At 46.0% G+C, this 25,419-nt stretch overlaps 3 protein-coding genes across 5 annotated transcripts in view; 1 reads left to right on the plus strand and 2 right to left on the minus strand.

Moving 5' to 3' along the window:
• The window catches only part of LOC138689806 (zinc finger protein 385A-like), a 282,741-nt gene that overhangs the window by 169,128 nt on the left and 88,194 nt on the right, over positions 1-25,419 (plus strand). The gene's annotated exons all lie outside the window — the stretch shown is intronic.
• HOXC11 (homeobox C11) lies at positions 1,272-4,725 on the minus strand. Its single transcript, XM_009918077.2, has 2 exons — positions 3,939-4,725; positions 1,272-2,650 (listed from the first exon to the last, which is right to left on the minus strand). Exons 1-2 carry the CDS (start codon positions 4,612-4,614, stop codon positions 2,418-2,420), a joined length of 909 nt encoding a protein of 302 aa, XP_009916379.1. The 5' UTR covers positions 4,615-4,725; the 3' UTR covers positions 1,272-2,417.
• HOXC12 (homeobox C12) lies at positions 22,487-24,425 on the minus strand. The gene is made up of 2 exons (XM_069806557.1): positions 23,738-24,425; positions 22,487-22,920 (listed from the first exon to the last, which is right to left on the minus strand). Exons 1-2 carry the CDS (start codon positions 24,300-24,302, stop codon positions 22,682-22,684), a joined length of 804 nt encoding a protein of 267 aa, XP_069662658.1. The 5' UTR covers positions 24,303-24,425; the 3' UTR covers positions 22,487-22,681.

A 25,419-nucleotide genomic window follows, 5' to 3' on the forward strand; every position in this document is an offset into this window, starting at 1 on the left:
CGGTGGAGGATAAGCCCCCTCCTCGGGCTGGTCCCGGCGTGCAGCTACATCTGCCAGGAAGATGGCTCCTATCTTCGTCTTGTCTATTTTACTTCGCAGCCGGCAAAAAAAAAAAAAAAAAAAAAAAAAAAGAAAAAGAAAAAATCCCCTCCTTTACGCCTAGTTTATTGAATGTAAAGCTTAGGCGAGATTTTAGGCCGGGGACAAGCATCCTTTCAGCAGGCAGGCTTTGCAAAAATAAATAGAAAATAAAGAAGCGTTTTGCTATCCACGGAGCCCCTTTTTCTTCCCTTTCCCACTCTTTTAATGAGAAACATGCCTCTGAACATCCTTTCAAGATCATATCGTGACGGGTCTATCACGAAAGCTTGAAGTTGGTTTGCGTTTAATTGCGCGGGGGGGGGGTAAGGGTGTTTGGATGGGTGCAAACGAAGAGCATTTTTGTGGGTTTATCATTTTTTTTCCCTACCGTTGTCAAATAAAATCAGAAGACACCATCAAAGGGTTTTTCATTCAACAGGGTTGTATTTAAAAGCAAGTATGAGAATTTTACAAGAACACGCTCAATGGATGGGAATATAATGTGCTGTTTCTTGGCTGCTGGGGGTTTTATTCCCCCCTCTTTGTCCCCCCCCACCCCCCCGCCCTCGTCCATATGCGCAATCCCATCCCTCCACATCAGAAAGCAGGAGAGCATCCAGATTGGAAACCTCAAACATAAACCACCCCCCCCCAAAAAAAACCAACCCTTCCGAATTGTTGTATGTACACAAAATACATGCACCACATCACCAACGGCATCTTCGGGATTTCTTTGTCCTCGAAAACGTTGTGTTGCTTTCGGACACTGCGAGAAAAAAGTCATTGTGCAAACAGGGGGGGGAAGAAAAATCACTTTTATGCCCTGTGCCTGGGAGTTGAACTTGTTTTCCTTAAGCAGGAATTTAAGGACTTGACTTTGCATTTGTGCTTTGTAGGTATAAGGTATCCTTGACTTATGGAAATGCAGCTCGTTTCTCGGTGTAATTAGAGTTTCATTCTTTTTTTATTATTATTTTTTTATTTTTTTAAGAAGACTAATATATTGTTCTCATGAAAATGCAAAAAGATTAACTACAACCGGAAAACAGCGAAAGACATCTGGACCCAAATTCAGAGTAGGATTACTGGGCCAAGAAAAATCCTATAAATTTCAGTTCGCTGATGAATACAATGAACTCCACACCAAACGTGTACTCCAAGGTGGAGGTTTCATATTAATACCCGTGCTATTAGAGCAGATTGCAGTGAGTCCCATGAATATGGAAGATGATATTTCTGATATGCATTCAGGTATTTAAACTCCTATAGAAAAAAAACCCCCACACCACAATGACCGCAAAGAGGCTTTTAAGAGGGGAAATTCTAATAAAATGGTCAAATAAAATCATAATGTAGAACAGCTTGCAATGTCTTTATTTGCCACAGAATTTCACAGAGTATCCCGGGGACTCACTTTACATACACAAAGAATTTTTCTTAATTATTATTCTTTTTCAGGATTTTTTTTTCTCTTGTTGTTCTTCGTCTCCCATTTCCAGGGGAAAAAGAAAAAAAAAAAAAAAAAAAAGAAAGCACTACGAAATTTATTTACAAACCATTTCAGAGACAGTTATTGCAAATGTATTTTCGTATGGATTCCCCCCCCCGACTCCAAATGTAGAAATGATACTGCAGAGAATATATATATATATATATATATGGATATATACGCGCACACACTCCCAGATATATATGCATATATATATTTTTAGAGAGAAAGGGTGGATGGGGAAGGTGGAAATAATGATCTTCCTTAGAACAGAGATGAGCGGGGTGGGTGTGAATGTGCACACACGCGCACACACAAGGACACACATGTCTGTGTGTGCATACACACACACACACACACACTCACACACTCACCCCAGATGAAGTGATTTGATCCTACAGGGAGACTTTGGCCGCTCTTGTGATAACACAGCTGCATACTGAAATCACCGTGGTAGTAACACACAGCACTGCGGTTTATTCAAATGGACAGGGTGCCTAGATAATAATAACAATAAAAATAAAAATAAAAATAATAATAATAATAATAATAATAATTAAAAAAAGGGGGAATCCCAACCTGTTCAAGAAAAAACAAACCAAAAAAAGGCAAAAAAAAGAAAAAAAAGTTAAATAAAACGTTCATGGAATTCAAGTCCTTGAAGCGGGAACTGAAAGAAAATCTCACTCCTTTTGTTACTCAGCACTGTCCCAGACATACAAATATAAGTAACGAAAAGGCTTAAACTTTGAGGTTGCTTTGTCGACTCAAAGGGCAAACCCATGCTCGCAACTGTTCCTCCTCAATACACATACACTTCACCAGCAGAGGGGATTTCAAAAGATGTTCACAACAAGGGATTTCCAGAGAAATACTGCAGGCGGTCTCTGCTTAATTTTTTTTCTTTCATTCTTCTGTTCTGAAACCAAATTTTAACCTGTCGGTCAGTAAGATTTAACATCCTAGACAACTGGAGCCTTTTTTCTTTGTTTATATAGACATTGAAGAAAAATTCTCTCTCTAGCTCTCTGATCTGGAATTTCGAATAGGGGCATCTCTTCTTCCTCGTTCTGGGAGCACCTTAAAAGAACCAGAAGGCAGGGTAAATATCCTAAGGAAATGCAAGACACAGACTCATCTTCACAGCTGACCAGATAGATAGGAGCAGCTTGATAACTCCAGTTATTAACGCGGGGGGAGATATCTTCCAGCAGTTCGCCTATTGTTAGGGGTAGCAGAGGTGAGGTTACACAGGGTCTTAAGGACCGTGGTGTAATTATTTTCCCACTGCACGGGGCTTAACGCAGGCACATGCAGACACTTTCGGTGCAGATAAGTTATTTTTTTTTAAATAAAGAACAGCCCGGGACTGGAGGCAGCAGGCTGCTGGAGCTGGGTTTAGAGAGGCTCGGGGGCGGGGGGGGAGAAAAACCCACGCTCAGCTGCAAATCTGTTATCTGTATAGAAACAGCATGAGCAAGGTTGGAATTAGAGGAACTAGATATTATGTTCCGCATAAGTTTTTGATTAACTCCAGTCCTTGCCACACACGCAAAAAGGAATCAAAGTAAAAGAGAACTTAGCATCTGAGCTGCAAAAGGCGACTTGCATCCCGAAAGCAAATAGGAAAACAAAACAACCCTCCCCTCTTCCCAAAAGAGCCCCACGCTGAACGCTAACTTGCAAAGTTGCCTGGATCCAGTCTTTAAAAAAGCTCCTCTAAGACTGCCTAGAATATGTGAGTGCATACAAAAAAACCCCCAGAAGACCCAAGGAAACAACCACGTAAGTAAAAGCCCTTCCTGACAAAAGCTAGGCGCTCCACTAGGCTTGGAGGAGAATAAATGCCACTTTAAACAGAAAAGTCGAAGAAAATGCTCGGCTTTGCCTGCAAATTCGGCAGATTTCCCCCGTAGCACTGCACCCCCACCAAGAGAAAAGACTCGACATACAGTTTTAATTAAAAAGAAAAAAAAAGGAAAAAAAGCCGCCCCAAACATTTTGCATGCATCTTAATGCCTAAAAGCAAGCAGAGGCAGCTAAAGTAGTGTTCTGCCCAATTGCCTTTTACCCTCAGCAACCCGGGACCAAATCCTTTTAAAATGCTCATGTAAGTTCATGATCAAAGTTAATATTTGTCACGATGGTGTGCTTTTAAAATTTCACAGACTCTAAGATACTGTGTCTGCGCCTAACATCTCCATTTTTTTCAAAGAGCTTTTCCCATCGTAAAAATTCTTCTCGTTGGAAGAAAGAGCTTTGTAGGTTATAATAAAATCCTTTGAATGCTTATAAAACTCCACATAAAATTTGACCGACAAAACACACGGGCTAGTCCCTTAACCTTTCCATTTACTGCTCTACCTACTCGAATTGCTGCTTTTGCTTCCTTCCTTGGTGACAGAAGAGGACGAGGCTGAAGACCCTGGGTTTGTGTTTTCCTCCTCATCTTCCGGGTCTATACCTTGCTCTCCGCGGGATGACAGTGCGTGGGCTTGGGACTCTGCCTCCACTTTGCCCTCGCCCTTCTGCAGGCAGGGCTCGCTCGGGTTTTCCGCCCCGCAATAGGCATTTTCGAAGAAGCGGTCGAAACCTTGGGGCAAGACAGTGTTTTTGTTCATGCTGGTGTAGAATCCCGTCGATGCCGGGTGGTTGGAGCTGGGGTGGTGGTGGCTGTACACGCTCTCGTTTTTCATTAGCATTTCGGTCATGGTGGAAGGCGGGATGCACTCTCTATGCATCAGATCTTCTGCGGAATAACACGAGGCGTAATTGCTTCGGTGGTGCCATTTACTTGAGGGGTCTAGACCATAGGAGACCTCTCGCACGGGCTGCACTTGCGAGAGGTTGGTGGAGTAAGGGTAGGAGATTTGGCGAGAGGGGGCCTGTGGCAAGAAAGATGACACAGTTGAAAATTCAGGGACGTAATAGGTACAGCTGGGGAGGTAGAGATTAGAAGCGCAACCTGCCCTTTCTCCAAACTCGGCGCTCCGCTCCTTACGCGACTGGGAGCAGAAGTTGCCCAGGTTCACCGAGTTAAACATCTTTCTCCTTTTCTTGCTCCTATAGCTAGATGTTTTGGATCCGATGTGCGGAGGGGAAAAAATTTGGGAAGGCGAGATGACGCGCTATCCGTCTTAGTCGCTCCGGAGGACACGTGATCCAAAGTAGATATTGTCATATATCAGTTTGGAGCACTTAGATGCGTAGGAGTGGTTCACTTAGGTAAGATCTCAGAGGTTCAAACGATTGGTTTGCAAACACCGCAGAAACATTATGAAAATCAATTGCAGATTTGTATTCATTTTCCCGAAGGCACACCCCTTGTAAGCATTCACAGCAGAACAAGTACAAGGGGCGGCTTGTGAAGTTGCTGCTTTTTTTTTTTTCCTTGCCTTTTTTTTTTTTTTTCCTTCCCTCCTCTCCTTCCTATTTGGATTCCGCTTGCTGCTTTTCAGCAGGGTTTGGAGATGGGGTGGGGGCGATTTGGGCTGGGGAGGGGGGGGGAGAGGGAGGGTCTTAGGGAGCTCGAACGGGGTTTTTCCAGCCTTTTTTTAATATTTCAATTACGCTGATTATTATAATTTATTATTCTGGCTATTTCTATCCTTAGAAGTGTTCCTGCGTAGACTTTAGGTAGCTCAATAAAATCGCTGGAGACGCAGAAGTAAGTTTTCCAACATTTCTCGAAACCTTGCTGCAGGCGGGAATGCCCAGCTCTTCCTACAGCTGGGCTGCTAAATTATAAGTAAATCTCTATCTATCTCTCTATCTGGGAGCGAGGGGGTTGGTGCTAATTAACAAGCTTCTAACATACGCTAATTATGTTGATCTCTGTGTGCACATCAACTATACATCAACCAAGTTGGCATGCTTTATGGAGAATATACCATTTAAGCAATGACAGTGTGCGGGGGATCGTGTAAAGTTTCCAACTTTAAAGTTAAAGCAGGCCTGGCTTAATGACTTTTGATATCGAATTAGCGATATATCAAGGAATAGAACAAATGAATTAAGTCAATGTCTAATAAATATTCGAAAACCTCCTTTAATGTTTGGTTAAATATTTATTACGTAAGAGTGGCATATTGAATATTTAATGCAATTGTTTATTGTCAATCAATGAATGTACTTTCAGCAATACTCTCATCATTTATTCTTCCAGCTGAATTAAAAAAGATATTCTTATTAAAGTCATTTGTCTTCTATCCCGTGCCCCGGGAGCCTCCTCTTTCGCTGTCCTTCTGCGTTTTCCTACGAAAAAACAGGGATACCGAAGTGCTGCCAGATATTTTGCGAGTTTGGCAAAGAATTATTTGGCGGGGGAAAAAAATTTCTGGGAAAAAGAAAAAAACCTCTTCTGCAAACCCTCTGGAAAGGTGCACCTGAAGGACGCGTAACTTCCGCGGTACCAGGCTCCGAGGCGTCAGCCCGCCGCCTTTAAACAGTCTTGAAGGAACAAAATCGCCTGCAACAATTGGGCGCTAATCGGGTTTTCACCTGGATTAGAAAGCATCTGCCTGGGCTGGGAAATATTTCTCTGCCGAGCAGAGGTGGCTGCTTTCATCTCTGTATGAAAATATGGCAGCGCACCCACCCCCCGGCCCCCCCTTTTTTATCCTTTTCTTTACGGGATGCCACTTAGGCGGTTTTTTCCCCTTGAATTATCCCTTTTAAAACGCCCAGTAAAAGGAAGAATAAACAAAAATATTTAATTGTCCACACATAAACCCCAACTAAAGTCCGTCATGGGATCTATTTGGTGGTGGGCTGAATACTCAGAACAAAACTAACGCACCAGGAGAGAGGGAGACGCTTTTACAGAGAGGATCTTGTCAAACCGAGTCGCAGTAAATTCAAACAGCAAGAAGGAAAAAAAGGCAAATCTCAGCCTTAGAGCACTGAGCCTTGGGAGCAGAAAAAGCCTCGACGGCTGCTTGGGTTTTCGCTTTGCTCCCCGAAAAAACAATGCGTAAACTCACCCGAAAATAACCAATTCCCCAAAAAGGAGCATCAGAGGGTCCCAGCCCTGCTCGGGGATGTCCCTCTTGGAGCTGGGCATCCCTGGGCAGCTCCTTTTTCACCTCGCTCTTCTCTATTTGATTTTATTTCAGTTGCTAGCACCCAACTTGCTGTTTGCATTTGAACCGGGGGGGGGTTGCTTAATTCCGAGGCGAGATCTAGAGAAATGGGGAGGAAAACGCACCTCGAGCAACCGGGCGGAGGGTGCAGCCTCTGCTAAAAATATAAATACCCTGCAATTCTGCAGCAACGCAAGGAGGGGGGCGGAGGAAATAAAGTTGATTTTAATGGAAGAAAACAGCCTCGCAAGTCCGTACCTTGCAGCCGAGCAGAGAGCAAAGGATTTCGAGATGCCTGAGCAAAAAATACAGTGGCTATTTCAGTAGAGCATTCCAAACTATGGTGCTTATCAGGCAGTGTGCCCGGATTTTTATGTATTTATTAGGAAATCTTGAAGGGAAACATGGCGGCTTCACATGCTAAGGTTGTGTGCTCTTCCTTACTTTGAGCTTTCTTCATCCCCCTAATGCACCAACGCACTCCTGATCATTTATTCTCATTAATTTCTGGATTCCCCCCACTCCTTCTCTAGCTTTGTATTTTCTATTTAAAGAGCCGTTCTCATAAAACCCTTTTTATAAGGGATCGGGGCGTGAGAGCCTCTCTGAATGCGTGTGTGCGGAGAGAGAGATATACACACATATAAATATGTCTGTAATTCCAAAATGAGCTGTGTTTTCCTCTCTAATGCACCGTTTGGCTGATGAATATATATATATATCTATATAGGGGCAAGAACTCTGGCTGCAGAGATGGATTTCCTCAGGTTTGTAATCTGCCCTACTTTATGACTTGGACGTCGTTTTGGACAAAACTTTTAATTAAAGTGTCAGCGATCTTTTAACTTGGCTTTTTATGGACCAATATTAATACTAACTACAAACTAATAATGTTAAGCTATTGTTTATGAGTGTAATTATTTTTTTCCCCAATTCCCTCCTGTTTGCAACCTGCGTGGAGGATCTTCTCCCTCGGATTAAAAGGGGAAAGGCTCCAAAATACACATTTTTTGTTACATTTATCCCAATCTCGATTCCATAGGAAGGCTGTAGGCGCGAAGCTTTGCAACCAGGCGAGGACTTAAAGCCTGTTGTTGAAAAAACAATATCCAAGCAGCTTCTTAAACCCCAAACAAAGCACACAGACCCCCCCAAAAAACCCTAACAGAACAGCAAACAACAAAAATCCGTGTGGCATAAAACTCGCCGTCTCTCCTCTAGGTGCGTGAATAATTTATTGCTCTTCGTAGGTAAATACATCTAAACCAAGCCCTGGTGTCGTTTTGGTTCTTAAACCCAGTTTAAAGGATAGGATTTGCCTGCTTCCTGCAAGGAAGCAGAGAAGAGGCAGCTGTGGAGTCACAGCACTTGAATTTGACCACCAAAGTGACCACCATAAAACGGAATGAGGGCTGGCGGCTCGCATTCCTTTTGGTTGCCCTAAAAAAAAAAAAAAAAAAAGGCGAATAACTTTAAGGCATAGTCTTAAAGCATCCAGAGCATTTCAGCCTCTTCGGTTTTTAAACCTGCTTCATTTCCTAGCGACTGGGAAAGGTTAGAGCGTGGAGGGGAAAATTAAAGAAAAGCTGTATTTGTGCTCTTTAAAGGGGAAAAAATATCTGGGGGAACTTGAGAAGGGGAGAGGAAAGGTCTGATTTTTGTTGGTTTTGATATGACTGTGTATAAGATGAAACTGGCCCATCCAGAAGATTTTTTTCCCCCTCTATTTAGTTATTTCTCAGCCAGAGGGAAGGAAAAGGAGGCGGCAGCACCGAGCTCATCACTCCTTGTGCAATTATATATATAAACACCCAGCTTTATGCTGGCATCTCAACCGGAGACTTCTTTCTACCCAGATTGCCCCAGCAGAAAAAGCAAAGAGCAAGGAAAAAAAAATTCCAACCCTCCCCCCCCCTCCAAGCCAACCCCCCCTTTCTCCGGAGTCCGCACTCATTTGCCTGATATAATGCAAACACTTAACACATTTAACAGCGTTTTCAGCAGGCAAATAGGCTCAAGGCTTGTAAGATGTGTTTTGTGTTACTAACATGAATTTTAAGGGGATGTTAGAGGCATTTCGTGGCCAAAAAACGTTGTAGCAATTGTACCAAAATCAAAAACTTGGAGTTGTGAAAGTTGGCTTTAGCTGATCTGTGTAAACATCTGAAGTTATATTTTGATTTAGGTTAATCCTGTACTTGAACTCTTCTCAATAAATCATTCCTCTTCTTTTTTTTTTTTTAATTTTTTTATTTTTCTCCCATCAGGGAGAGAAGATATTATTTTTTTTCTCCCCCCCCCCCCCCCCCCCCAAAGCTGGAGTTATCTGAACGCAATGTAAATTCGTTAGCAACCTCCAACTTCGGTCAAAAACTTTTTTGTAAGTATTGCCATAAAGAAGTCTTTGTCCGAGCCCGTACAGTAGGGAAAGTACTGACTGGGGGCGGGGGGGGGGGAAAGGGAAGAAGAAGAAAAGAAAAAAAAAAGTAGAGAATAGATTTTATACCAACCTGGCTTACCACGTTACTCATTGCTACTTACTGTGCTCTCAAGATATCTGATGCATAATTTAGACCCTGAACCTTTCCCTATTTCAGCCACTTGATGAGAGTTTGCTTTGCCTCCTGCTTTGGGGGAAGAAATAAAGGAGTTTTTCCAACCTGCTTTGCTAACCTGTGCTCACTCGGGGCTGCAAATGCATTGCGAGTGGGTGCAAAAAGCACTTCTTTAGCAGATGCATCTCTCAGCAGCTTCAGAGATGTGCTTTGCTTTTGCTAAATAGGCTCCAACTTCTGATGTCTAATGACTTTGGCCTATCAGATGTTCTCAAAGTGATTTTTCCCTCCCTTCCACGACGGTACTACAATTACTTCCTCAGATGGACTTCAAAAAAAAGAAAAAGAGAAAGAGAGGAAACTCAGGCCAGTAAACAGATTACTAGACACCGCGTATGTGTACAGGAAATCTGAAGGGAGAGACAATAGCTACAAGTGGGAAGCGCTTGGAAAATATTATTGTCCCCAAATGGCAAAGATAAATTTAATTGGATGGATGCCAGGCTGCGAAAGAAAACTATATAAGCTGTGAACAATTCAAAGGGGGAAAAAAAAAAAAGGACTTAGATCTCTCTAGACCTGAGCTGCAAGTTCAAAATCATGTGGACTTAATCAAGATAAAAGCAGATTGAACTATGCTTCCCAACCGCAGGCAAGGCTGGGACTGTCTGGGATAAAAATGTGCGGCGGGTGTCGGATTCAAATAGAAGTGATGCCGAAGAGGCGTTAAGAAGAGTTGGGCTTAATAATAACCAATATAACTAACACTTTGCCAGTCGGCCTTCCCACTTATTTTTATTTTCTCATCAGCCGCGGGTCCTTCCCCACCTCCTCCACAGGGAGAGCTGAGGCCAGGGGAATATCAATGCCTATGTGTTTCCATCTATTTATTTACTTTATTTTCCTCTGCACAGCTCAGTTGCAGGGAGCTGCTGAAGCATGTGAAACGGCGAGGTTTGGGGAATTCAAGTAAAACTTCACAGCGTGCTAAACTCGCTCCTAGAGCCGCTGCGAAATTCAGCTCAGAGGAGACAGGAAACCCAGAGGAGCTCGTTAAGCAACACCTATTTCTATTCCACAGCCTCCCTCTCTTCCCCCCCCTCCAAACCTCTAAAAATACTTACTTAAACACAAAGGAAGACATATAAAACACACCCAAACCTTTAAAAAAAGAAATTCCTTTATTCGCCAGACATGCCCTCTTGATAACTTCAGCAGCGCCACTAAAATGTGCAAAACTGTGTAAAAAGTCGGAAATTGTGGCAGGGAAAATGTGTTTTCTGTTGGGTAACTCATTTATTGGCAAAATAGCCCGAAATGCAAAGTTCAGAATAGAACGTGGGCGGCTAATCCTCCCCAGCCTTATTAAAACCGCACACACGTTTGCATGCGTGGTATTTAATCCTTAAATACTCAGGAAATAATTTCCAAGTATTGCACTTTAATACTTTGGCTCCCGCATCCCCCCTTTTTAATTTATTTTCTTTCTAATACTTTTTTTTCCACAACAGCTAGCACCTAGATATATTTCCCTCAGATAACCATTGATCAAAGGCGAATCTCAACAGTTTATGGGGATAAACTTCAATAATTCGCAATTGAGGGCGCGATGGCGCTGGGCTCTCTCTTCCATCCCCGCATTAATCAGAATAAAACGAAACAAAATCCTTCAGCTGCTTCACGGGGTGACATTTTCCAAACGTATATCCAGCTTTGGGAAGATAAATGCTGCCGGCGAAGGAGTGGGAGGTATAGGGGTGGAAAATGCCTGTGTCCACCCTTCCCCATCACCTATGGGGCTAATGTATGTACCTGCCTTTCCCTGCGCACTCACGGCCCTTCGCCTATAAAATATGCCCTCGCATGCAAAAGCGCATCCCTCTCTTATTTTCAGTCGGAGAAGCAGAGGGGCACAAAAATCTCTTTTCAGTAAGTTGCTTCACTCTATGCCCTCTGCAAGGAGCGCGGCTCCTTTATTCCCCTGCAGAATAAAAAAATGATATTCGCATCTTTTTCTTCATCGGGGTTGAGGGTCGAGCATTTTGTTGGTGCCACATTCAGTTGAAATGAATATATATATAAATTCCTGTAGCCGGAGTTCTCCTTTGATAAGGTACTGGCTTTAGAATACCTCATGTATTGAGAGCAGACAAATTATGAATTAAAATCGGTCCAATAATCGGAGTCTTACCTAATCCCTCCTTCTGGTCCCTCCAGCCTATTTTATTTTCTTTTCTTTCTTCCCTTCTTTCTTTCTTCCCTTCTTCGTTTCTTTCCTTCCTTCCTTCCTTCTTTCCTTCTTTCTTTCTCTTTCCTTCTTTCTTTCCTTCCTTCCTTCCTTCCTTCTTTATTTCCATATTTATTAGAAATTTGTGAGTCTATAGCAAGGGCAACTGTGCAGAAGTATTAAGTTATCTGCGTTTACACCATAAATAGGCATAGATCTTTATTCATTGCTATTCATTGAGTATTTCTGTGGAGTTCTATCCCGTAGAGCATAGGTTTGCCTAAATAACTATATAGTTACCTCTTCATATTAAATGAAGGCAAGTATCTGCAAAATTACATTACACTGATCGCCTTCCATCCTTCCCAGTGCGGGGTATCCAACACACTATTTCTTTCACCCTTTGAGTAGACTCTAAGGCAGAGGCCGAACACCGGGGCGGGGGGGATATTGAATGCTATTTTCTCGCGGAAGTGGAAAATAAAGAAACACGGTGCCTCTTTTTTCCTCCTCCCGGGTGTTTTGGGGGGCTGCGGGGAGCGGGGCCGCCGGGGAAGAGGGGCTGCAGCACCGGAGGATGCTCGATCCCCTCGCAGGGGATCATTGTCACATCTACGGAGCCCTCCATCGTCCCCCCCCCCCAGAGATCTGCCCTGTTAGAAGAGAAAGAAAGAGCAGAACCTCCCCACCCCCCCAAACCCGGGGAATATCCACATTTGGGTGGCTGCCGTCCCCACTCCGGGCTCGGCAGCCCCCGCCGCTCGCAGGGGAGGTGGGAGAGGGGCCGGGGGATTTGGGGTTCAGGGTGGGGGCAAAGTGGGGTGCAGAGACACAAACCCAAACCTGGCAAATGTCCCCTCCCGGCCAAGCTTTTTCCTCTTTCTGCCGTTTTCCCACGGCACAAGCGCGGTGGGTTTGGGTGATTTTTGCCGTTTCGGGTGCGTTGCATTGGCTTTTCCTCCGCCTTTTTTTTTTTTAGGTCCCCCTCCTCATTTTGTTGGTTTTTGGGGTTTGGGTTTTTTTTTTTTTTTTTTCTGGAGTGCAGAGTTTCAGGGTGAAATCAGCTCCGGGTGGGGTGAGGAGAAAGGGAGAGAGGGAAGGACAGCACCACTTAACTGCAAGGCAAGAGGTAAAAGGACTCAGGGATTTTACCCACCCCGCTTGCGCCCGACCCCCCCTTTTCACCCCTTTCCCTGGGTTATTGCTTATTTATTATTAAACACCCACACCCCCCCCCCCGAGCTCAGCCCCTGCTCAGGCCTTTTCCAGGAGTCAAATATGAGCAGAAACCAGCTTTGCCCACGCACTAAAATCCACATTATTTTATTCCATTTATCCCCATCTCCGAGCACAGACAGCAGACGAGCTTGGCTCAATCCCAAATATCTCCTACACCCACCTAACCGCCCCCCCTTTTTATTTAATGATTACCCCTCAATACCCAATTTTTCCCCTCTTCGAGACAAAAAATTCTGCCCCTCTCCCTCCCTCCACCCCCTCTTTTCTTTCTTTCTGCCTCTCTCCTTACCGAGCGAACTTCATTGTTTTCTGGAGGAAATGGTAATGTTCAGACATTAAACCTTAATTGGGCTTTTCTTTATGATGTTTAATTTCCTCCACGGCAGACGGGTTTGCATCTTGCTGGGAAAAGAGGAGAAGGGAAAAAAAAACAAAAAACAACCAACAAAAAACCGAAGAAGAAAAAGGAGAAGGGGGGAAACACCTTGTTTGAAGTCTGCAGTCCAGCTTAGTGGGGGGAGAAAGGATGAAAAAAAAATCAGGGTTTGGAGAAAAAGGCTCCATAAAACCGACACCCCCCCCCCGCCCGCCTTTGCTATTTCAGCACTCGGCTCATCTCTCCGGAGGGGGGGGTGGAAAAAGGGGGTTTTCATGAAAAGAAGGGTTGCGGCACCGAGCGGGCAGGTCGCCGGCAATGGCATTGCCCGCGGGGGCTGCGGCGGAGCGGCGCGGAGGGGCCGCGGAGGGGGAGGCTGGATGGAGCCTTAACTTGACCTTCACTTTGGGAGGGCGGCCCCCGCCCACCCAGACGGGCGGCCCGGGCGGCTCCTCCCGCGGGCAGCGCGGGCAGCGCGGGCAGGGCAGGCGCGGACATCGAGGGAAAAATAAAAAAATATAAAATAAGATGGGGGGGGAAGCGGGGGGGGGGTGAGGGGCAGCTCTTGCCCCGGAGCCCCTCTACCCCCCGAAATCAAAATTTCACAAATTTATTTGAAGTCTTGGAGGGCGGTGTGTGTGTGTGTGTGTGTGTGTGAAGGCAAGTTTTATCCGCTGCCTAAAAAAAAATAAAAATAAAAAAGAAATCTCCGTTATAGCCGAGCAGACCCTTTCGTCTCCCTCCATCCTCCCCGAGAAATCCCCTTTCACCCCACCGCATCCCCCTCCCCACCACCCCCCCACTCTCCCCCAAAGAGACACCGAAAAATCCCTCAGCACATTTTTTTCCGCCACCACGTTTCCCTACCCACCCACCTCCCAGCCCCGAAATCCACCCCAAAATCCCTTTTCCCATATAAAAAAAGGACAACGCGGAACGGCGGCAGCCAGCGCGGCTCCTCTTTGCAAATAGGTAATTTCTTTAGCCCCATTCGGGAAAGAAATGGGGGGGAAAAAAAAAAAAAAATCCATGGCAGAGCCATTTCATTGGGTTAGCGGGATTTTTTAAAAGTTTGAGGAGAGGTTCCTCGGACTTTGATGAATGCATTTTGGGGAGGAAAAAAAATAAAAATGAAGTGCTTGTGCAGATGTGTAACTTTGCCGGTGTTCACCCGCCTTTGTGTGTGTCTGGGGGTGGGGGGGGAGACAGATGCTTTATTTCACAGTCTCTCTATAAAGAGATAATTATATATCTAGTTATCCACCGGAGCAATAAATACTCTTCATCCACAATTACAGATGAAGATGGTTGGTTTAAATACCCATAAAGTCAGTGTTTGGGCTCTGGCTGGAAGTTGGAAATGAGAGATTTGGGGAGGGGGGGGAGAATGAGGTGTAAAGAGCCACAGCGGGGGAAAAATCCCAAGGAAAAGCCCTGTGGTCCAGGCAGCCCCCCAAAAATGAGCACGACTGGCTAAAAAAAAATCTCAGTATTGCTTTAGTTCGGGGCCCTGGCAGTGGGGTGCCCGTGGGTGAGATGAGTTGGTCGGTCCTTGGCTGGGGGGGGGTGAGCAGGGCGAGCTGTGCTGTACTGGTACCTTGCTCCACGGTTACACACCGGAGCTCTGCACGGGTATTTCCACTCCACGGGGTGTTCACGTACAACCCCCCTACCCCCCGCATTTACTCCCGCAGATCCCGGCAAAACCCCACGGGATTTATTTTTCAGCAAAGAGAAAAAGCCCTGGCCCACACCATCTATTAAAATATCATTTTACAATATTATTTCTACCTTAAGATATTTTGATTTAAGGTATGTATGGCCTTTATTTTTTTCCTTTTCCTTTTTTTTTTTTCCCCTTCATTTTATTGGACCTGAAGCCTGCCCGACATTCCTCATTGCTACCTTGGGTCTCACACTGTACTTTTCCATACCTAATTTTTTAAATGCTTTCTCCTTTAGCAGCGTCTCGTCTCACCTCACCTCATAATAGTTTACTGGTTAATCATAAAAATAAAATGAATTTCCACACTCTCTGTAATTATCGACACTTCTCCACCCGACGTGTAGGTTTGGGAGGCACAGGAGTGTACTGGCTGCAAAAATGAATATTAATACGCTTTCCCTTTGAAATAAATTAATTTTGGCAAACGTTTTTATAATGAGATATCCTGATGGTTTATGTGTTCTCTGTGGCAGTGTTTGGCTAACCCAAGCCTAAAATTAAAGCACAAACTCTCTTTAAAAATTACAGGTAGATTTTTAACGCGGATTTGAGGCACATGCTCTCATATTCCAGCTAGACCAAAACACGGGCTAAACGTGATTTATTCTGACTGAGGGAGTTATAAGATCTCTGCATTTTTCTGGTACCACAAAAGCAGATGTAAAAAAAAAAAATGTGGACTGACAAAAGCAGGCAAATTACTTTATTTTCAAAAACAGTCATTTTTTGACCTGAAACAGGGAGAAGAGAAAGCCCCCTTCCCCTTAAGCTGCAGAGAAGGATCGTTAATACGAGATTTATTGGGGGGCGAGGGGCGCCTATCTTTATTTCCTATTTGAGCAACATGAAAATAAAGTCACTTAATGAAGTCTGAGTCTAAAAAAAAAAAGGAGTTTGTGGAGAGTCAACAAGACGCAGCCATTAGAAAATCCACGCAATTTAGCCGCAGTAAGGAGTACAAGCCGACTGATCTTTTTATCTTTCTTATCCTTTTCATCTTTATTATCACTCTTGTTAACAACACCAATGAGACTGGATACATATATCTCCTTTAAATGCAGTCATCCATGGAGCCATTGTAGTTGCTAGCTACAGATATATTAATTAATTTATTCTCTCAACAGTAAAATATTGCTGTGTCTACTTGCTACCTACCAAGCAATAAAAAAGAGGCTTTTTTTTCCCCCCCTCTGCACTTCATTAGTCTTTACCTATAAGTTTCCATTTGAAATGATTTGCTTAAAACTAATTACTTGCAAAGTACTTCATTTTCCTTTCGCAGGGTCTGGAAGGTTTCAAAGTGGGGTGGGTGGCCATATGCTGATAAATGCTGCTAATTATTCCCACTCTGTGTTTATTTTATATTTATGAACCCCCACTCGGAACCAAACCGAGGCATTCTTCGGCAATAACGCACTGGCATATTAATGATAAGGGGGGGGCATGTGCCTGAAAACAGTCCCTATAATAGCACGGAGGAGGAAAGCAAACAGTTAATATATCACGCAATTAGCCAAAGGACGGAGCCTGAGCCACACACAGACCGGGAGAAGGAAATCCAGTCATTCTCCTCACTTTAATGGGAATTATTACATGTATTGTTAATTGTTGCGATGCTTTAAGCTGCAGCCCCCTGAAACGCAGCTGCCGGGGGGGGGGGGCTGTGCTTTTGCCTGGTTCTGGGGACTTCGAGGGGTGGGCTGGGGGGGCGGGGGGATGCAAACTATTTCCACTCGTGGACACGGAGCATCTCCACCGGTGCTGGACTGAAGCCCAACACCATCACCGTTCCCCTGCGTGATATTCCCACGCCGCCCGTGGGTCATCCTGCCAGCGCCCAGCACCTCCCGCCGCAGCCCCACGGCAATGCTCAGCAAGTCAGGGTGACCCCCCCACCCCAAGATACCCCCCTCCGGCACCCACGCTCCTTTCACCTCGCTCTTGGTGCAGCTCCTTTTTGGCCAGGTCCGAAGGGCTGAACGCACACAAAGCCCACGCACGCCCGGGGGGGGGAACACCTATATGCACCCACAGCCTATAGCACTCCATGCTATATAGGCTACGCCTTTACTCTTTATTTTGGGGGACGTATAGGAGGGGGGGAAAAAAAAAAAAAAAAGAGTTTCCAGGTCCCTCCCCTCCAGGCAAAAGCACCAACCTGGGTGTCAGCAGCCTGGCCGCCTTTATTTTCTCCCGCACTTTTTAATTCTTCCTATTTTTCCTTCCGCTAAACCACCTCTGGGGCCGCCTGGATTTGGGTGTAAAAACTCCGATTTGGCTCAGAGAAAGTGGGTTGGAAGAAAGTGAGGAGGGGGAGAAAAGAATTTCGACTTTCCGCCTTGATTTTCGGTGTTGCTCGCGGACTGCCTGATTAAACTTTGCTTAAAGAGGCTCTTAATGGCTTCGAAGTGAGCTCAGCGCGAAGTCGGGTCGGGTTTTGCAGAGGGAATTCAAAGAAATTGGACATTTCTTCAGCACAGAGGTGTCAAGCACATATCTCCTGCCTCAGGAAAAAAAATGCCCTTTTTGTATTCCTGCTTCGCACATTATATTTCCCATACCGAGTATACGCTGGAGGTACCGAAACAGGAATAAATCCCTAGAACTGACCCTCACGCATTAATATTTTCTACGATTTTTGCAGTAGCTGTGAAATAGCACCTCGGTCTTTGGCATTAACAGGAGAAATATTCCTCGCAATTAAAGAGATGAGGGTTTTCTCCCCTCGCTAACGAATTAATTTTAAAGCCGAAGCAATGAAATACGCTGCTGAATAAAAGAAACCGGCCCAGAAATAATACAGATTTTATGGCGAAGCAACAATTTGTTCTATCCGCTCGCTGGTAATAAATAAGTTTTATCTATTTTCGTGAGTGTTTGAATGTCTTTGAAATCCAACTATTCCTGCTCAAGGTGAACCGACTTACAATATATACAATTTATGTCACCCTATAGCACTCAGACCTGTTAGACATAATTCCTCCTCCTGCCCATTTTCCTGCCAGATTGGCGCAGGGACATAGAAAGAAGGAAATAAAAGTGGATAAAAGTCTAACTTGAGTTTGCTTGTGCAATGTATGTGTACATATATTCTCCTGGAGCAGGAAGAAACAGAGGGAAAGTGTGTGCACCCGTGTTAAAAAAATTAAAATAATAATAATAAAAAAGTTTTTAAAAGTAACTATTACAGGAAGAACGTGAATTTTCACTGTGTAGAAAACCCAAGCCCTTCAGATTTCCCCAAATATTTCTTCTTCATAACCCCAAACTTAAATCTCTCTGGAGGATTGATTGGGGTTTGCTGCTGGAAGGAGCAGAAGTGGGGCCCATTCCTACAGGAATATTTGCTTTCCTCCTTCCTCCTCTCCTGTCCAAATCAAGCAGCTCCTGGGGAAAAAAAAAAAAAAAAAAAAAGAAAAAAAAAAAGATTTAACTGCTCAGGACTGGATAAATCCTTTTATAACTTTGGAAGACCCCAAGTGCACCCATCCTGTGTTGGGGAATCCTGCCTGAGGAAGCGGGGAAAAATATATTAATTTATCTTAATCGTGTTGTTTTTCGCACAAAAACTGGTCATAACTTCACCAGGCTGAGGCTCAGGTCGGTGGCTCCCAGTGTGCCCAGACTGGAGGGTGGGCTGAGCTGGGGGTTACTGGGCTTGCGGCTGGATACGGCCAGGACTGGGGGAAGGATCAGTTAATTCGCCATAGACTCCACCATGGTTTCCTTTGGCATTTCTTTAATAAAAATCCCTTATCGATCTTCTAAAAGCTTCTTTCCCCGCCTCCGAGAAGTGTATGGCATCTCCCCCGAAAGGCAAAAGCAGAGAATCCATTGTATATAAATATCCGCTTGGAGAGAGATCGAGGAAATCATAATCTAATTTATTTAAATTGGCCTGACGGGCTTATTTTTTTCTCTTGTTAAATGAATTTGCTGCGAATTTACGCCGAAGAAACGCAATAACGCTGGTCCTAATAACCATAACCATAACAATGAGCATCAACATGCCCGAATCTAAACCCAGTCTAATATATTTCCAGTTTAAGAGCCGCGCTTTCACGTCTCATTCCCATCTTAAAGCCATACCCAGGGTACCTTTGACGTTCCCGTATCTGTAAGGAAACCCTTCCATACAGCAGTTCCCATATGTACATAGGGGCGGTGGAGCCCCTGGGGCAGGGAGCTGCTTCCAGGAGAGGTAGAGTCCCCCTGTACCCTCCACCAGAGACAAAAGAATCCCAATTAGCCCATATTCAAGCTTCTTTACCCCCCAAAATAGCGTCTCGGTTGAGTTTTGCTTCCAATTAATGCTACGAGCGCGAGTATAAGTCTCATTAAACCAGCAATTTGGAGATTAACTTATGCTTCTAGTTTCCCCAGGATTTTTCTAATTATATTTAGAGCGACGCAGCAAGCGATATTTCTCTCCTTTTACAACGCATTTTACACATTCATTTAATTACTTTTTTTACCAAAAGATGATCTACAAGCCACAGAAGGCAAGGCTGGCCAATATATTTTTTTGTTACTCTTTTATTAACCTTGCAGGTTAATACTAATTTTAAATAGTAAACAGTAAATCACCAAGTAGATGTTTGGGCAATTTTATTTATTATCCAGAAATCACATAATAATACATTATTTTTATTATTATTATTATTGTGAAGCAACTTTTTACATGACTATATAAAGCCAGAACGTGCTATAACAGACATTTGCATAGACCCTACATAGAATAGCTTGAGGTAAGAAACATTACATATGAACTATACTGCGAAGGATGCATATTAACAACCGCAATAACCTAGACTAGGGGATACAAGCAGAAAAAACAATGCCACGTACACGGAGAACAAACACAGAACAAACAGAAATCCCACCGAGCCGCCTTTTTTAAAGCAATCTGGAAGAGAATATTGCATATATTTTTATTTTCTTCGGCATTTTCTCTAGGGGTTGCTGCTGGTGTCTTGGCCTTTGTGTTGGGGAGGACGGTGGGGGTTTTTCGGGGGATACAAGTGCCCCTCGGTGGGTGAAGAATAACGAAACGGATTGATTTGTTTTTGGGGATGGTGGGACTGAAATCCAACACAGCATTTCTGACATCTCACCGTAACTCACCCTCATTCCCACCTTCCCCAAACTCCAGCCTCCAGCCCCACCGCCGCCTCATGCCGGGGGAGTGGGGTGGGAGCTGTTGGGAGCTCAGTTCAGCAAAACCTGCGTGGATTTGGTCCTTTTTTCCCGTGGAATTACACCCGCCCTGGTCCCCGCGACACTGCACAGCCCGAAGTCACCCACCGCGGAGCCAGCTCAGCCCCGCGACACGGTGACAAGGTGCTGAACGCACCCAAAGCCACAACCACCCCCCAAAATCTCCCCCCACGGCCACCCCCACCCCCCAAAATCACCCCCCACAACCACCCCCCAAAATCTCCCCAAAACATTGCATTCCTCCACGTCGCCTTCCTCCTTTAATTGCACATGGTTGAGCTGGAGCATCTAGAGATATACCTATACAGATGTGTGTTTTAACACATCCTAGGCTTTATTGCACAGCATCGCGACAGGCGATACCCTCCGCGGCGGCTCTTTTGTGTGGGAGGAGGGGGCAAAAGGGGACCCTCGCCCAGAAGCCAGCTTTGAAGGAGGAGATGGGGGGTCTTTCTTTGCAAAAACAAGTGGAAGGAAATAAAGCTGTGACATTTCCCGGGCTGGGAATTAAAAACAAAAACAAAAAAAACAAAAAAAAAAGACGAGGGGGGGGAAAGGGGAAACAGCCGGGGAAGGGATGGGGATGAAGGGACGAGGGTCTGCTGGATGCTCCTGCAGAAATAAAGCTGAAGGAAAAGGCTCCTTTCAGCCCAGGGAGGGATTTTTCTTTTTTTTTTTAAGGAGTCGGCTCCATCCTTTGCAGCTCGTAAATAAAAGCATTCCTCGGCGCTGCTGGTCATGACCATGAACGCGGGGAAGCGGGAGCACGTGGTGAGCATCCAGACTTCCCAGAAAACGCTGCTTTGCCATAAAATTAATCCCCCCTCCGATATAAAACGAATGGAGCAAAGCGCGGCGTGGCAAAGCACCGGACTGCAGCACCGCCGCCCCCCTCTCCCCCTTCAACCTGAACTAAAAATTCCCATTTTTTCCCCCTTTTTATCCTAAATTACAATTTCCCATGCAGGCAAAGCTTCCCAGGGCCCTAAACCTGCTGCTCCCCACATCCTAATCCCCCCCACCTCGCTCCCCCCCCCGACCTAAAAGTGCCTTGAACACAGACCTGACAGAGAATCACGAAAATTGGGGGTTTTCTCCAGGAAATCCGAGCACGCATACAAAGAAAACCCGTCGCATCCTACCAGGCCCCTCTCTACTGCCCTGAAAGGGAAAAAGCCAGACAGGGTTTTAGGGAGCCAGCCCCCCCCGGTCCCCCAAAGACAAAAACCTCTTAAAGAGGGTTGTCTCTATTTGCAGCTAGCAGGGCTTTTTAGGGAGGTAAAGAAAACATCGCCCTTGCTAGAAACCTGCATTTTTTTTAACCTGATGGGTAGCTGGGGAAGGGAGACATAGCTGCATGAGAGATATTTCCTTAACCCCCCCCACAATCTCCTTTTTTTAAATTGAGAAATTAGCATCCAGGCGACAAAGCGCATCTTTCGAGTTATCCCGGGGAGGGAGAGATGCGACTCGCTCAGATTCCAACAGGCTGGTATCACCGGAGGCTACAGAAAAGGATATTTTCTACCTATTTTCCTACGTTGTCATCAATAAACACAGCAAAACAGCATTCATACTCCGTCAGAAGAGCTGTTGCAAAGAATTTTTTTTTTTTTTAAGAGGAAGGATATAATTTGGGGGTAGTGCAGAGAGTTGCTGTGAATTCAGAGAGAAAAAAAACTCTCCGAAAGGCTCAGTTTACGTGGAAGGAAATTCAGATTTTTTTTCCAGGGAGAGTTTTCTAGGGGTATGTGTGCGTTTTCCTTCTCCTTGTGACATTCTGGCATTGAGGACAACACCACCGCCTGCATCGAAGCCTCATATCTATAGGGACATAGTGTGATACACATACCTCATATATTATATAGATATATACCATATACACCAGATATATACACAGTCTTTGTCTCTCGCCTCTTCCTAGAGATCCTGATTAAGCCTCGAGATCCTGATTAGCTGCAAACCCTCAATTTAGACTGAGAAAAACACATCTTGGGTCACACCGTGCACTGAAAAAGAGCATCTTCCATAGGACGCGGGGCCGGTCCTTTAAGACAACATACCCCATCCCCTTCCCTATTTCCCCCCCCCCCCCATTCCTTTATTTTTGCTATTCCCCCCCCCCCCCGCTTTCCCACTAAACACCAAGCCAGCCCTAACCCCTGCGTAGCAGCCCAGGAGAGGGGCCAGGATCCACCCTCATCCCCCTCAGCCCAGGTCTCGCCGCCAACCGAAGCCGGGCGGGGATGGAGGGGGGGGAACTGGGGGGGGGAGCGGGACCGGCGGCCCCCGACGGTGCCCGGCGCTGCACGGAAACCCTACCTGTGGTGCTGGCAAAGGAAAAGCGGCTAAAGTCGCACTCAAAACCTCCCCTTCAGCCCGGCGAGCATCTCTGGAAGCCGTCTGTCCCCCCGCGGTCCCGGCGGAGAAGATGCATTATTATTTTATTATTTTTTTTTTCTCGCTGTCGGGTTTCATATTTTAAGGGAAACTGGTTATTTATGAATATTATTTCTTTATTCATTGAGTTCTGGGTAGGGAGGGGTGCGGGGATTAAGAGTGATCAGGTAAAGTCCCGGGAACTCGGGTGAACGCTAGAGAGTCTATGTGGGGGGTTTTGTTGGTTTGGTTTTTTTTTTTCATTTTCTTTTTTTTTTTTTTTAATACCCGACACGGACGCTTTTAAAACTTTAAAAGAAAGAAAGGGCTTGCTCTCTCAGGAGGAGTCTTTTCTTTTTCATACGCCGGTTCTGGAACCAGATCTTCACCTGCTGGTCGCTCAGGTTTAATCGGTCTGAGAGCTCCCTCCTTCTTTGGCGAGTAATGAATTCATTGACCATAAACTCCCCTTCCAGCTCTGCCAGCTGCAGTTTGGAATAGGGTTTTCGTTTTTTCCGGGACCGTGTGTGCATCGGGTACCAAGGAGCACCTGGCAAAGGGGGAGCGAGAGTTGAGCACTTGGCAAGGAAAAAAACAAAAACCCCAAACAACTCCTCTTTAAAAAAAAGGGGCACCCCCATCACCCCTCTCTGTGCCTCCCTGGGGCCCCCGCTGTCCCCCGGGTCCCCCGTTGTACTGGCCGTGGGTGCTTGGGGATGCTTCCAGTTGCCTCCCAGGGCCACGGGGGATGCGTGGGGCGGGCACAGGAGGCAGAGGAAGGGAAAGGGGGGGCGCGTTATAACCAGGGCAGGGAGCAAAGGACGGGCAGGGAGCGGGCGACAAGCCTGGGACCCCCCCGGGGAAGGGCTCCACCGCCGCCCCGGCCCCGCTATCAGGGAGAAACCTCCACCCCAGTGCCATCTTTGAAGGCTGTGGGGGGTTTTGTTGCTTTTTTAAGCATCCCCCCCTTCTCCCCCCTTCCCTCGGGCAGACACACCTCTGCGATGTCCCCCCAAAAAGCGCCTGGACGCTCCGCCAGCCCTCCGCGCCGCGCAGGGATGCGCAACCACTCACCCACTACCCTTCACTGCATCTCTCTCTCTCTCTCTCTCTTTTTTTTTTTTTATGGGATATTTACATGTTTATAGCCTTTTCTTTTAAAAGAAGCACCACCTAATAAACCATTCGGGATTTCGGTGCTACCCCTAGTGGTCTCAGCACACATAGACGCGCCGCTTCCCACCGCTGCGCCCAGGAATTGCCCCGCGAAGGAACCCCAAACCGGCAAGTTTCCAAGCAACCCCCCCCCTCCGTCCCCAAACCCACGACCAGATCCAGCCCCGAGACCCTCCTTCCCGGGGTCTTACCACCGTTGCCTAAAGTGCTGCCTTGGTTCAGGGGGGAGACCAAACCCCCCGCTTCTCCGGTCGTGCCTTTATTCCCTTCATTGAGCAAGGACGAGCTGGAGTCTGACTCCAAGGACTGGCAGGACGGAGGGTCGTGGGGGACCGCCTCGCTGCTCGGATAGTCATATTTGCTGAAATTGCCCCCCATGCCATTGGGGAGGCTGGATTCGAGGGGCAGCAAGGCACTGTCCCTACCCCTCTCCTCCCGCTTGAGCCCGGTGCTTTCGGAGCAGGTTTCCCGGTAATAACATTTGCTTTCCTCCACCCGGGCGAGGTCGCAGGCTCTGCCGAAGGAAGGGTTAATGGAGACGGGGCTGCTCAGGTAGGGTTGAGGGTACCCGTTGCAGGGTTCCGAGGATGCCCAGGGCAGGGAGCAGACGTTATCCCGCCGGGGGTAGGAGAGGGACGGCAACCCGGGCAGCTGCCCTCCGGAGGCACGGAAATTTGGGAAGTAGAAGGTGTCTCCCGTGTGGATGTTCACCAGAGGTCCCACAAAGCCGGGATTAAGGAGGTTGTGCTCGCCCATTTCCGCGGGCCTGACCGAAAGCTTCTACTTTATTGCTATCTGACATTAAACATAGTTAAACCGACGGCTCGGCCCTATTGGTCCGGGGGGGTCACGTGAGCCCCAAATTGCGCTGGGAGGGAGGGGGGGGCCCTCCCCTCCCCTGGCAGCCGAGACAAAACACAACAGCAAGTTCCGCCTTTTTACGCCTTTTCTTCCCCCCCCCGGCCTCCTTCACCCCCCCTTCCCAATCATAAAAAATCATAAAAAAATCCCATAAAGCATTTTATTAAAAAAAAAAAAAAAAAAAAAAGCAACGGCTCCCAGAGCTGGCTTAAGAACCGCGAAGCGCCCTAAAATGTCATATTTAGCATAAAATAATCGATAGGCGAGGGTTTTGCCCCAAAACCGCTGCGCGCCCCTCCCCCGGCAACACTCCGGGGCCCTCCACCATCTGCAAAAGCGAGGCTGGTTCTCATTAATTAGCTCCTTTATTAACTAAAACAGTTCGAATTTACAATATCTCCCCAATAAATTACTATTAGATATTGTGTCATATAAAGTTTACGGGCTTTTTAAGGAGACGAATGATGGTGCCCGCAACAGGCTCATATTTACGCGCGGTGGGATGGGAGAGTTGGAAGCTATTTGCGACCTTTTCTACTCTTTTTTATTATTATTATCATTCTTTTTTCCCCCTCCGCTCGGACTAGGTGGCTTTGTCGTGGGCTGGGGAAATGCAGCCTCTTCCCAGGCTCTTGCCACTCTCTCAAGAAGGGATGGAAGATTTTTTAACAATCCTCAATTGCTTTTATTAATGATCTGTGTCGAATAAAGCAGCCAGAAGAACACGACTATATAGAGCCTTAATTTAGCCGGTATACATTCCATATGCACCAAGGCGCACACACGTACAGATAAGTGTCCAAATCTCTTTTTTTTTTTCGCCTCGTTTCTGGGAAAGAATAAAAATTATAGTCTTCCTATATGTTTCTTTGCTCCCCACGCCTGGAAACAAGAGGTGTGTACGTACACACACGTACACACATACACACACACACACACACACACAGAGCTGGTTCCTCGCCACGTTATAGCAATATATTCTGCCCTCGTAACACTACAGAGCTCTTCTTCC

The sequence above is a fragment of the Haliaeetus albicilla genome, chromosome 18 (genome assembly GCF_947461875.1).
Source record: "Haliaeetus albicilla chromosome 18, bHalAlb1.1, whole genome shotgun sequence".
Classification (NCBI taxonomy): domain Eukaryota; kingdom Metazoa; phylum Chordata; class Aves; order Accipitriformes; family Accipitridae; genus Haliaeetus; species Haliaeetus albicilla.

Bases quoted from the DNA above. Each gene is read 5' to 3' on its own strand.
- HOXC12 (XM_069806557.1), bottom strand. From the start codon at position 24,302: ATGGGCGAGCACAACCTCCTTAATCCCGGCTTTGTGGGACCTCTGGTG. The intron at 22,921-23,737 runs GTAAGACCCCGG...CCCCTTTGCCAG, and splicing joins CAGCACTTTAGGCAACGGTG to GTGCTCCTTGGTACCCGATG.
- HOXC11 (XM_009918077.2), bottom strand. From the start codon at position 4,614: ATGTTTAACTCGGTGAACCTGGGCAACTTCTGCTCCCAGTCGCGTAAG. The intron at 2,651-3,938 runs GTAGGTAGAGCA...GGTTCTTTTAAG, and splicing joins AAGCAAAAGCAGCAATTCGA to GTGCTCCCAGAACGAGGAAG.